The sequence below is a fragment of the Crocuta crocuta genome, unplaced genomic scaffold (assembly GCF_008692635.1).
Source record: "Crocuta crocuta isolate KB4526 unplaced genomic scaffold, BGI_CrCroc_1.0 scaffold291, whole genome shotgun sequence".
In the NCBI taxonomy this organism is placed as follows: domain Eukaryota; kingdom Metazoa; phylum Chordata; class Mammalia; order Carnivora; family Hyaenidae; genus Crocuta; species Crocuta crocuta.
In genome coordinates, this window is record NW_027527977.1 from 2,170,821 (window position 1) to 2,185,144 (window position 14,324).

Consider the following 14,324-nt stretch of genomic DNA (forward strand, 5'->3'; position numbering starts at 1 on the left):
GACACCATTCAAAGAATACTTCCTGAATGGACAGGACCTGGACAGTGAAAGAGCCTTCTTTATTGTTTTTTCAGACAAAATAGACTTTATTTCTTTTCTTCAATAGTTTATTGTCAAGTTGATTTCCATATAACACCTAGTGCTCATCCCAACAAATGCCCTCCTCCATGCCAATCACCCCCCTTCTCCTTTCCCCCACCTCCATAAAACCCTCAGTTTGTTCTCAGCATTCAAGAGTCTCTCATGGTTTGCCTCCCTCCCTCTCCCCAACTGTTTTTCCCCTGCTTCTCCCCCATGTTCCTCCGTTAAGTTCCTCCTAATCCACCTATACATGCAAACATATGGTATCTGTCCTTGTCAGCCTGATTGATTTCACTCAAAGAGCCTTCTTTAATACAGCAGTAGTAACAGGTGCAGAGTGCATAACAAGCTTTTAAAACTAACAAGAGATAGAAAGCTAGACAAAATGGTGAAATGGAAGAACTCTCCTCTAAAGAAATTCCAGGAGGAAATGACAGCTAAAGAACTGCTCAAAACAGATATAAGCAACAAAACTGAACCATAATTTAGAACAATAATCATAAATTAATTGCTGCACTTGAAAAAGTCATGTAAGACATCAGAGAAACTATTGCTACAAAGACTATGAAGCTTAAAAGTAGTTGTGAAGAATTAAAAAATGCTACAAATGAGATACATAATAAATTGGAGGTGTCCAATGCACGGACTGAAGAGGCAGAAAGGAGAATAAGTGATTTAGAAGACACAATTATAGAAAAAGAGGAAGATGAGAAAATAAGAGAGATAAACTGATCCAGGAACATGAAGGGAAGGTTTGAGAGCTCAGCGATACAATCAAACGGAACAATATCCACATCATAGGAATTTCAGAAGAGGAAGAAAGAGGGAAATGCTCTGAAGGAGTCCTTGAACAAATTATAGCTGAGAACTTCCCCAACCTGGGGAGGAAACACACAATGAAATCCAAGAGGCACAGAGAACTCCTGTCAGACATAACTTGAATCAGTCTTCTGCATGACATATCATAATGAAACTGGCAAAATATGAGGACAAGGAGAGAATTCTGAAAGTAGATAGGGATACAAGGGCCCTAACATACAAAGGGGAACCTATCAGAGTGGTGAACGACCTATCTACTGAAACTTGGCAGGCCAGAAAGGAATGGCAGGAAATCTTCAATGTGATGAACACAAGAAATATACAACCAAAAATCCTCTATCCAGCAAACCTGCATTCAGAATAAAAGGAGAGATAAAGGCCTTCTCCCCCCTACAAAAAAAATGGAAAAAATCCGTCACCACTAAACTAGCCCTACAAGAAATCCTGAGGGGGGACTCTATGAGGGAAATGTTACAAGGAATGCAAGGAACCAAAGACATGACCACAAGCATGAATCCCACAAAGAACACAATGACTCTAAACCCATATTTTTCAATAATAACACTGAATGTAAATGGACTAAATGCTCCAATCAAAAGACATAGGGCAGCAGAATGGATTAAAAAAAAAAAATCCATCTATTGCTGTCTACAAGAAACTCATTTTAGACCTGAGGACACCATCAGATTGAAAGGCGATGGAGAAATATCTATCATGCTACTGGAAGTCATAAGAAAGATGGAGTAGCTATACTTAGACAAACTGGACTTTAAAGTAAAGACAGTAACAAGGGATGAAGAAGGGCATTATTTAATAATTACAGGGTCTATCCATCAGAAAGAGGTAACAATTATAAATGTCCATGCACAAAATATGAGCACACCCAAATACATAAAACAATTAATCACAAACAGAAACATCATATAGTAAGAATGTTCTAATAGCAGGGGACTTTAATACTCCACTTACAGCAATGGATAGATCAACTAGACAGAAAATCACCAAAGAAACAATGGACTTGAATGGCACATTGGACCAGATGGATTTGACAAATATATTTAGAACTCTAAATCCTGATGCCATCGAATTCACTTTCTTCTCAAGTGCACATGGCACATTCTCCAAGATAGATCACATACTGGGACATCAAGCAGTCCTCAATAAATATAAAAGAACTGAGATCATACCATGCACACTTTCAGATCACAATGCTATGAAACTTGAAATCAATCACTGGAGGAAGTCTGGAAAACCTCCAAAAACATGGAGGTTAAAGAACACCCTACTAAAGAATGAATGGGCCAATCAGGCAATTAGATAAGAAATTTTAAAAATATATGGAAACAAATGAAAATGAGAATACAACAATCCAAACTCTATGGGATGTGGCGAAAGGAGTCCTAAGAGGAAAGTACATTGCACTCCTGGCCTATTTCAAGAAATTAGAAAAAGTGCAAGTACAAAATCTGTCAGCACACCTAAAGTAACTAGAGGGAGAGAAACAGGAGTACCCCAAACCCAGTAGGAGAAGAGAAATAATAAAAATCAGTGCAGAAATAAAGAATATAGAAACCAAAATAAACAGTTGAACAGATTAATGAAAACAAGAATTGGTTTTTTGAAAAAAATAAACAAAATTGTCAAACCTCTAGCCAGGCTTCTCAAAAAGAAAAGAGAGAGCACCCAAATAGACAAAATCATGAATGAAAATGGACTCATTACAACCTATCCTTCAGAAATACAAGCAATTATCAGGGAATACTATGAAAAATTATATGCCAACAAATTGGACAACTTAGAAGAAATGGACAAATTCCTAAACACACACTCACTACCAAAATTCACACGAGAAGAGATAGAAACTCTGAAAAGACCCATAACTAGTGACAAAATCGAATCAGTTATCAAAAACCTCCCAACAAATAAGAGCCCTGGACCTGATGGNCAAGCCAGACGAGACCAAAAAAAGAGAACTACAGGCCAACATCCTTGATGAATACGGATGCAAAAATCCTCAACAAGATACTTGCAAATCGAATGCAACAGCACATATAAAAAATTATTCACCAAGATCAAGTGGGATTCGTTCCTGGGTCACAGGGCTGGTTCAGTATTTGCAAATAAACCCATGTGATATGTCACATTCACAAAAGAAAAGATAAAAACCATATGATCCTGTCGATAGATGCAGAAAAAGCATTTGACAAGATACAGCATCCCTTCTTAATAAAGACTCTAGAGAAAGTTGGGATAGAAGGAACTTACTTAAACATCATAAAAGCCATCTATGAGAAGCCCTCAGCTAACATCATCCTCAATGGGGGAAAACAGAGAACTTTCCCCGAGATCAAGAATATGACAGGGATGTCCACTTTCAACACTGTTGTTTCACATAGTGCTGGAATTCCTAGCATCAGCCATCAGACAACAAAAGGAAATAAAAGACATCAGAATTGGCAAAGAAGAAGTCAAACTNATAACCAAAGATATAGGATATCTGTAATATGAAAACTATAGAAAGGAATGAAATTGAAGAAGACACAAAGAAATGGAAAAACCTTCCATGCTCCTGGGTCGGAAGAATAAANAAAGACATCCAGATGGTCAACAGACATGTGAAATGATGCTCAGTGTCCCTCCTCATCAGGGAAATACAATTCAAAACCACACTGAGATATCACCTCACGCCGGTCAGATGTGGCTAAAATGAACAAATCAGGAGATTCTAGATGTTGGCAAGGATACGGAGAAATGGGTACCCTCCTGCACTGTTGGTGGGAATGTAAACTAGTGAAGCCTCTCAGGAAAAAAGTTTGGAGGTTCCTCAGAAAATTAACAATAGAACTCCCCTATGACCCAGCAATAGCACTGCTAGGAATTTGCCCAAGGGATATAGGACTGCTGATGCATAGGGGCACATGTACCCCAATGTTCATAGCAGCACTCTCAACAATAGCCAAAGCATGGAAAGAGCCTAAGTGTCCATCAACTGATGAATGGATCAAGAAGATGTGGTTTATCTATACAAATGGAATACTACATGGCATTGAGAAAGAATGAAATCTGGTCATGTGTAGCAACATGGATGAAACTAGAGGGTGTTATGCAGAGCGAAATAAGTCTGGCAGAGAAGGACAGCTAACCAATGATTTTTAAGTAGCACATTCAAAACACACCAACCAATACAAAACTTCTGCTTTCATCTACATAACACAGGCAAAAACAGAGTTTTTATTTTCCCACTCTAGGAAACATTGTATTTTTCTTTGTTGTGCTTTCCTTGGGCTGAATCTGATCATTTGATTGAAAGTCACAGTCAGAATTTCAGTCTCATGATTCCTGGCTGACTTGGTCCCAAAACTACCATAACCAAATTTTCTAGAAACGGTTCTCTTGTGTGTACATCTTATACTTGAGACATACTTGGCTTGTTATTAATTAGTTGCTTTTTATGAGCATCTGAATAAGATAAATCTAGTCCAGAGATGGAGAAATAGATTTTACTGGGGATTTGCAGAAGTAAAACAAAATTCCTCATTCTTTTATCCATTTTCCAATGATTGCTCAGTGATTGTTTACTTTGCTAAGTGGATAAGTTACTGTTCTCATTCTGAAGATATTTACAAGCTAGTAAATAAAATGAGATATATGTAGGAATGCTTATAATACAAGTCAGAATGTGACATGTACCAACAGAATGCCAATCAAGTGCTCTGGAAGGATATTTTCCATCAATGTGATCACGAAAAGCATCTCAAAAGAGAAAGTATCTAAGTGGGGCTTTGAAGGCTGAACAAATAATGTAGAAAGGAGAAAAAAGCAAATTGTTTAGGAAATTAGTGCTGAAAAGCACTGAGAATTAATGCTGGAAAGCATTTGAGATAAATTTTGGTAGGCAGTAAATGTCAGCCAAAAGGTCCTTGACTATATTTTGAAGGCAATGAAGTGTCACAGAAGGAAAAACTCTGAGTTGGGAAGTAACATAAACTAAGAGGGATATAGAAGATCACGCATGGCAGTGTTTAGAAAACAAAGAATGGCAGAGGGGCTGAAGTCAGTGACACTAGTTTATAAGTCCAGAGAAATACCTGGGTCTAAGGGTAGAGCCCACCAGCATCTGGGCATGGCAAAAGTGTAGTCTTAGATATAATCAAAATGTCTTCACTTCCTCATAAACAAATAATTGTGCCAGTAATGTGCCAAGTTTTTCTACCCTCTGAAGATACAGTGCTGAACTGAGCAGAATTCCTGTCCCTTCTGGAACATTGCTTCTCACAGGGGACAGAGCACATGGGCAGTGGATGAACAAGCAAATGCACTGATACCCTGATGCCAGGTAGCAGTAAGTGCTGTAAAGGAGACCAGAGTGATGCTGCAGGCAGAGAATGACTGGAGATGGACAAGGTTGGGAATGGTGGTGGTATAAACAGAGTAATGCAGAAAAAGCCTCTCAAAGGAAGTGACATTTGGGAAGAAACCTGGGTGGAATAATGTATGAGTCCTGTACATTTCAGGAGAAAGAGTATTCCAGACATGGAAATGGCAACAACAGTAGAATTTCTCTGGATTTGGTGGCAAGGAGCATCCTTGGCTCCCTATGTCTCTTTTTAGACCAGCAATCCCTGAGAACCACCGAAGAACTCCATGGCTCCAAGGAATGGTCAGAGAAAGCAGAGCTAGACCATGGTAATGTTAATGAATGCGGACAGGTTGAGTTGGAAGTCAGTAAGATAAACACACAGAAACCCTTCGCTCTTGGTAGCATCTCAGGACGTTCAGAAATGGATAAATGAGCTGGACGAGTCAGCATATTAGATAGACTTGTGAGGATCCCATACACATTTGGACAGATCTAGCTTCTCAGTTCCTCCATTTCTAGATTTCTACAATAGAAGTAATGATTTATTCTTCTAAGATATTTGTTTTCTGTCTTCAATATGTTCTCTTATAATGTAAACTTTGTAAAGCTAGCTCTGACAGACAGACCCTCACCTCATAGATTTGGTTTTGAAAATTATAAAGAATAATTTAAGGAGAAATGCTAAAGGAAAACTTCTCAAGGTAATTCCTCAGTTAGCCTCTTTTACAAGTTAGAGTGAAACCTAAAATAAAGTAGCAACCTAGTAAATGGGAACACCACAGCTGACTCAAAATCATAAGTGTCACTGAGGTCCACCATGTTTTACATTTGGCTTTATAACTTACTCCTTAAAGTAACCATAATGAAATATTTAATTAGTTGTGGATAACCACAGAGGAAATTTAAGGACAAAGGACCTTTAAATAATCGGACAAATCTGGGACAAATTATCCAACTCTGCATGTGCTACCCTTCAAAAGATATACTTGGGAATTCCATGGTCAAGAACACTGAACATGTATCTCCACAAAACTGTACTTCTATAAGGATACTTTCATAGGTACTTAAAGGATGTTTGCCCTGAAAAATTAAAATTAAGAAAAATATATGTGACCTCAGAAGGTATTCCCTTTGTGTAGAAAAACTGCCCAAGACTTAGAATTCAGAGAAAAAAGTGATTACAGATCTTATCAGTGTCATACCAGAGCATTTTCAAACAGGCCTACTCAAGGTTTATCAAATTCTCTGGAACATAGGTGTTTTTAAAAGATATTTAATATTAATTAGGCCCAGTCTTGTTAATTTGTAGAAGACTGGTAAGCTGTAAATGATTTTCGTCCAGTAAAGATGCAAATGTTATCTGTAGACATGTAACCACAAAGGTGATGGCTTTATTGTCCCATATCCAATGTGGCAAACTCATCTCAGCTGGCTATGTGATTGATCATAGCCTTCAAATGTTCTTATTTTAATGCTTATCTTTTTATTGTGGAAATCTCTGATGCTCTTGAAACCAGCTTTGCAATCTTCCTGGTACTCTCACTCGTGAGTTAAAGAACTTCTTGACAAATGCTGATTCACAAAAGCCACATTTTCACTTTTTGAGAAATATGCTATGACATTCTGAATTCAAGTTTCATGAGAGAGAACTAATATGTAGCCTTTACTTAAACATTTGTGGTCGGGCTTCAGATGTCTCACATTAAAATATGGGGTCTCCCTGGCCATCTCCATTAACTAACTGCTTTAAATCCAGTAATGACTGTTCAAATGTATTATAAAACTCTGCACTATCACATCTGTGCATTTACTGATTTCCACAGTTGCACGGCTTTATTTAATTATTTTAATGTTTATTTATTTTTGAGAGAGCGAGAGCGCGCATGAGCAGGGGAGGAGCAGAGAGAGAGGGACACAGAATCTGAAGCAGACTTCAGACTCTGAACGGTCAGCACAGAGCCTGATGTGGGGCTTGAACCTACAAACTGTGAGATTATGACTGAACCCATCAGGCACCCCCAGTTGCATGGCTCTCGTATCAAACTAATTTTTCTGCCCCAAATTAATAACTGATTATAAATATCTATTTGTTTAGTTCAAATTCTTTTCTTGCTCTCTTTGGTAACAAATTTTTTTCTGGCAAATATACAATAGTAAATGGAAGAGTTAATCTTTTTTTCAGTGGATTACTCTGTGTCTCTGTTAGAGCTCTGTATTTTAAAAAGAGGATGTCAAAACCTACACTCTCAAAAAAAAAAAAAAGGAATCTATTCTCACTGCTCACTCTCTATAGGAGGAAACTTGACTCTACACTTCATGGGAATGTGAAAGGAGTGTTTTGCAAAGATTCATTTGAGGTTTAATTAATGTTACCAACTTCAAACTTATTAAGTAGTAATATCCTCTAATAAAGCAAAAATTGTTAAGAACATTTCAGAAGGGAGAACACTTCTTTTTAAAGTTCTGTCAAGAAGAACTAGAGCATATAAGCAATTAACTACACCTGATACCTATACTTCTAAAGTACCAGGATTTTGGAGAGTCTGGGTGGCTGAGTCCCTTAAGCATCTACCTCTTGATTTTGGCTCAGGTCCTGATCTCATATTTGTGAGTTTGAGTCCTGCATAGGTTCTGCGCTGACAGTGTGGAGTCTGCTTGAGACTCTCTGTGTCCTTCTCTCTCTGGCCCTCCCCTGCTCACTGTCTCTCTCTCAAAAATTAAATATACTTAAAAAAAATTAAAGTACAAGGACTTTGAATGGGTATGGTTGTCATTTATGGAATTGGAGGAACTTAGTGCATGAGGAGGGCAGAACTGAAAGATAAGATTTTATAATACTTAATATCTCATGACTCTTTTTATCAATTAAAATTTTCTAATTAATACCCAACTAGATGCCACCACGTGTCATAGAAATAATAATTAAAACCCCACCCATTCAAACTGAATTTTAACTGGAAGAAAATGTACGTTTGGATTTTTCTTCACCAGAATTCTCCTGAGGCTTAATTTCTACATGTGTTCTTGCTTCTCACACCTTAATGATATAACCAAGTGATGTTTTTTTTCTCTAAACTGTGATCACTTCTTATTCATGATAGGAGCTATTTCTGTTATAAAGGAGAGGGGGCTATTTTTTTTTTTTTAAAGAAACATATAGTAAAAACACACTGTGCTGAAATTACCTGGAGGGGAAGTGACAGTAAAAATAAAGTGCCAATTTGACCCAGAGATCAAAACTGCCAAGTTGGAGAAGCTCACATAACCATCTTGACTTTCCGCCTGAGTACACCCTACAAACACAGGAACAAAAAGGAAATGTTAGTTACTTACTCAAGAGCAATTGCTTCAAGTCTTCTCTATAAAGAGGCAATTCGGCAATAATGGAAAACATATTTAATTAAAGTGATAAATCCATCAGGCTTTTCTCAGATAAGTCTTAGAACCAAATAATCCATGGGGCAACTGGATGGCTCTATAGCTTGAGCATCCAACTTCAGCTCAGGTCATGATCTCGTGGTCTGTGAGTTTGAGCCCCACAACGGTCTCTGTGCTGACAGCTCAGAGCCTGGAGCCTGCTTCAGATTCTGTCTCCCTCTCTCTCTTCCCCTCCCCTTCTCTCTTTCTCCCTCCCTCAAAAATAAATACACATTAAAAAATAAAAAAAAAACAAATAATCCAAGATAAATAACAGTAACTGTAAGTTTACTATGCCAGACTCTGCTTTATATACCTCATTTTAAGTAAACTACTAACAACCCTATAAAATATGTTATCTAGGAAAGAGATCTTATGAAAGATGAAATTACTTGGTAGGGGAGTTATAGCCTTAAATCTGTTTTAGTGTTTGTATCCTTAACCACTACTATATATTAACTATTATATCAACAAATGTCTGTCAAGAAAGAAAGTCTTATTATCTTACAGGTGGTCAGTTTCTGGGCACTGTCTCTTTTCTATTCAAGGTATCTGTAGTTTATGTGGTGGCAGAGTTAGGCCAATAGAATAGGACCACAGAAATGCATCAAATCATGACTAATAAAGCCTATCCTGATTTAGCAACTTAGATCGTCTGGGCTATGGTTTCCATGAATAAAATGCAAAAAAAAAAAAAAAAAGAAAAAAGAAAGAAAGAAAGTAAGTTAGTTTATGTCTTCTGACAATAGGCTATCCATTTATAAAGTGAAAGAAGGCAACTTAACTCAGGATCACATTCACAGTGCCATTAATTAGTCTTCTGACTCCACCACCCTCAAATTACTTTGCTAATTAACAGCTGCTAGAGTTCACTCTGGAAATGTCACTATGATTGATATGACGGACAATGAGTTAGGAGAGTGGTCTTAAAGTTTATAAATTGGTTTGAGATCTTTAAGGCTGAAAGGTATCATAAAAATATAATATGCTTAGTGTTACATTTTTCAATTCAATTGCTTAATCCTTTTTGTGAAAACATTGTCTTTCCTCATCAATTTTGCAGAGCTAACTAAAACCACTTTTTCAAAAACATCTTTTCCTTCATCTCTTCAGCATCCCAAAATAAATAAAATGCCCAGAAAAAATGGAAATAAATAAGCCAAGCCTCAAATAAATGATAGGCGCCCAAGATAAATGCAGTTTATACTCTTTAAAACCTATATGCATCAAAATTATGGTCAATAAACTCTTGCAAACAATGAACTGCAGAGTACAGATGTTCAACATGAAATCATTTGCTGCAGTTTTTCCTTTGACAAACGTCCTTATTGTTCCCATCTTTGGAGGAATACAAAGCAGCATTTAATCGAAATGTGTCCGTCGAGCACAGTGAGTCTGCCTCGTAGAACAGCCGCCAAACTGCCTAATGGTAAGTGTTTTAGCTCCAAATGGGTTTGCTTTTGTGTTAAATACCAGCTTGCCTCAGAGATCTCTACAAAGATTCCCATATATATCTATGATATTCTCAGATTTGAAGCATATGTGCCCAAAAGCTGAGGCAGTTGCTGCCAAGTACAGTACATTACTCCAGGGTTTATCATATCTCTGGAATGGTAATTGTGAAATATACAAATGCCATCGACAGGCTCCCTGATCAAGCTGGTATAAGCAATGTACTGGCTGAGGGAACTTGCGATGAGATGGGGTGATGGGCTTGAAGCAAGATTGAAATTCACTACGTGACTTACCAGAGAGTGTTACCTGAATATGTTTCTGCAGGGCATATGATTTCCAAAACCGCTTTCAGCCCCAATTCTACCCCACATCTATCCCTCTCACCCCGATAACACTAGCACACTGTTATATCGTTAATGTTGAGACTTTATTTTTTAAATATTAAGAACATATTTTTTCTACAAGTAGGATTCATAATTAAATATTAAAGGGTCTATAAGACCCTTTAATAATTATTTTTAAGTATATAATTATTTTTAAGTATATAATATTATATTATATTTTTTATAAATAATTATTTTTAAGTATATAAATTCACTTTTTTGTTAATAAATTAGAACCATTTTATAGAGGAGGATCCAATGAAACAAAAAAACATTAAGTTAAATTACAGCATAAAAGATTTAGCCTACACATACAGGTCTGGCTCTACTGTTATTATTTTGTGTTTCTCCAGGAAATACTTAGAATAAGTTAGGTAATCTATCCCAAATGGTTTTGGTTCCACTCTTTCTGAAGTTACGGAGAAGTATTTCATGATGGCTTCAAGAGATACTTTTACTTACATGAAAAAGTGTGTTTTGGTGATGTGAGCATTCTAAAAACACAAAATTTCACAAGATTTTTTCCCTTTCATTACATATGCAAAAATGTGTGTGTAGAAACAACCTCATCTCATTCTTCATACTTTCTCAGTGAATCTTCCAAGGAGGACAATTGTGACAATACTAATCCAGGTGAGTAAACCAGCTTGAGCATGACATTGTTAATTGAATAAAAGAGCAAACAATTTCATTCATTTCACATGGTCACAATATGATTCTAAGCTAGTCCTTGAGGATATCCATGGGATAACTGAATGAAAAATAGTGAAGGATTGGGGGGAGGGTGTCAAGAGTGGGGCAAAGCGAAGCATGGGGACTGAGTAAGGTATGGTATGCAGTAAGGTATGGAGGATGGGTATAAGGGAGTATGAGTAAGGTGGTGGGCATAGGTAATATAGGAAGAATGGTAAGTTATGGAGTATGAGTAAAGTACAGAGTATAATTAAACTACAAAGTATGAGTAAAGGTCTGAAATATGAGTAAGGTAAGGAATATAGGTAACTTAAAATATATGTACATTTAAATATGGTTATGACAACAAGCTGATGTTATATATATTTTACCATAATATTAAAAAGGAATATGGGCAAGGTACAAACTATGACTAAGGGTATGAAGTATGGGTAAGGCATGGAGTATGAATAAGGTACTGGATATGGGTAAGTTACAGAGTATGGGTAAGGTAATGTTATGGACTGAACATTTTTGTCCCTCCAAAATTTCTCCAAATGTAGAAACTTAATCACCAGTGTGTTGGTATTAGGAGGTGGGGCCTTTGGAGAGAGATTATCATTAGTGCCTTTATAAAAAAAAAAAGCAAAAAACAAAACAGTTCCAGAAAGCTCTCTTGCCCATCTTGTCATCTGAGGACACAGTGAGAAGATGGCCATCTAGAAATTAGGAAGTGGGCCTTCACCAGACACCAAATTTGCCAGCATCTTGATCTGGGACTTCCTGGCTCCAGAACTGTGAGAAATGAATTTCTTTGTTTATAAGCCACCCTGTCTACAGTGTTCTGTTACAGCAGCCTGAAAGGACAAAGATGGGTATGTAAGGTTTGGAGTGTGGGTAAGATATGGAATATGGGTAATATATGGAGTAGAGGATAAGAGTAGGTGAGCTTCAGTATCCAGGTGAGGGTAATTGATGTACACATTACTGGAACATGAAAAGAGCTGAAAATTGATATTTTTGACACTATTGTCTTAAGATCAGAAGGTAAGTGAATTACCGTTATATCTTAAGAATTTCATACCAGAATGCCAGAAACAGCTTAAAACTACCTCATGGGGCACCTGGGTGGCTCAGTCAGTTAAGCATCCAACTTCAGCTCAGGTCATGATCTCAACATTTGTGAGTTCATGCGTTGGGCTCTGTGCTAACAGCTCAGAGCCTGGAGCCTGCTTCAGACTGTGTCTCCCTCTCTCTCTGTCCCTCCTGCACTCATGCTCAGCCTCTCTCTCTCTCAAAAATAAACATTTTAAAAAATTAAAAAAAAATTTTTTTAAATAAAATAAAATTGGACTGTACAAAGAAAAAGTGGACAGAATGCTCAGGAGAGTAACAAGACTGAAAGTTTGAGAAAATTCCACAGCACAGGCTGAAAAGATTTAGTTTCTTAATAAGTAAGTAGATAAAGTAGGGAATTTTTAGGCCAAAATAGTTGAAAGCCAACTTGAAAAGATATAGCAGGCAAATTTATAGCTCTAATAAGAAAAGAACAGAATGAGACATGCCTGAAAACAATAAGAGTTTTGAAGCTATGGAATATCTAATCATGAAATGTCAGTTGCCTCCTCAAGAAAATTTTCAGAAGGGACTAGTCCTATTTTCTGTAAGTGATGATGTGTAGCTTTGCAGGAAAACAAAATGTATAAGCTAAAACAAAAACAGTGATGTGAAAAACTCTGGGATTATAATTCATGAAAAATTATGCTGAATGATAATTCACTAGGTTGGCAATTTTATGATAATAATTTCATAGATTCCTTTTTTTAAAGACAAGTAAGAATGAAAGAGGAAGCAGGAGTCCCATACCAGGTGATAGTAAGAGGCCAAAAAATAAATGCAATTAGCAGGAGAGGCAAGATTTAGTATTTCAATGATGGACTTTCCCCCAGACATTTTAGTATTTCACTTTTTTTACAGAATCCATGTGAAACAGCTTAAGTTCATATCCAGGTTAAAGCAAGAAATAATGGTAAAGTCATGGCTTATTCTTGGAAAGCAGCAATTTTATAGACAGGATGATCTTTTGAACTGGTGAATGAGTCATTTACAAGTTTGTAAAAAGCATTAAAGACAACCCAAAATCAATATAAATGTGATAATCAATTCATGAGTTATATAAGGAATCTGATAAGCTGATTTTTTAAAGAGTTATCAGCCCTCTGATTTTGCTTCTAGTTGTGCCTGTGCTTTAGATGTCATATCTATGAAATCATTGCCAAAACCAATGTCAAGAAGATTTCCCCATGTATTTTCTTCTAGGAGTTTTACAGTTTCAGATCTTACTTTTAGGATTTTACTACATTTTGAGTAGCTTTTTCTGTGTGGTATAAAATAAAACCCCAACTTCACTCTTTTCCATGTGGATATCCAGTTCCCCAGCACTATTTATTGAAAAGTCTGTCCTTTCCCCATTGTGTATTCTTGCCACCCTTGTTGAATATCAGTCGTCCATTTATATGTGAATTTATTTCTAGGCTCTCCATTCAGTTCCATTGATCTATATGTCTATCTTTAGGCCAGAACCATACTGTTGTAATTACAATAGTTTTGTAATATACTTTAAAACCACAAAGTGTGATCTTTCAGTTTTGTTCTTCTTTTTGAAGATGGCTTTGGCTATTTAAGATCTTTTGCAGTTCCATATCAATTTTATAATTGCTTCTGTAAGAAATGCTATTGGGATTTTGATAGTGATTGCACTGGATCTATAGATTGCTTTTGGTAGTACGGACATGTTAAGCAAAATTAGCAAGTAGGATTACATCAAACTAAAAAGCTTCTGCACAATAATCAACAGAGTAAAAAGGCAACCTATAGAATGAGAGAAAATATTAATAAGCTGTATGTCTCATAAGGTGTTAATATAAGGAACTCCTACATCTCCATAGCACAAACACTAATAACCTGAATTTTAAAAATAGGCTAAAGACTCAAATAGATATTTCTCTAAATAAGACCTACAAATGGCCAACAGGTACAGTATATGAAAAGATGTTCAACGTCAGTAATTGTCAGGTTAATACAGACCAAAACTATAATGAGATATAATCTTACACCTATTAGGATGGTCGCTATTT

The 14,324-nt window shown here is 36.6% G+C and overlaps 1 protein-coding gene across 1 annotated transcript in view; it reads right to left on the reverse strand.

Annotated features, from left to right (window-relative positions):
• PKHD1 (PKHD1 ciliary IPT domain containing fibrocystin/polyductin) overlaps nucleotides 1-14,324 on the reverse strand; it is a 487,578-nt gene that overhangs the window by 20,467 nt on the left and 452,787 nt on the right. Inside the window, exon 63 of the mRNA XM_077752866.1 lies at nucleotides 8,446-8,553. Coding sequence (XP_077608992.1) covers nucleotides 8,446-8,553 — 108 coding nt within the window. The remainder of the gene's footprint in view (nucleotides 1-8,445; nucleotides 8,554-14,324) is intronic.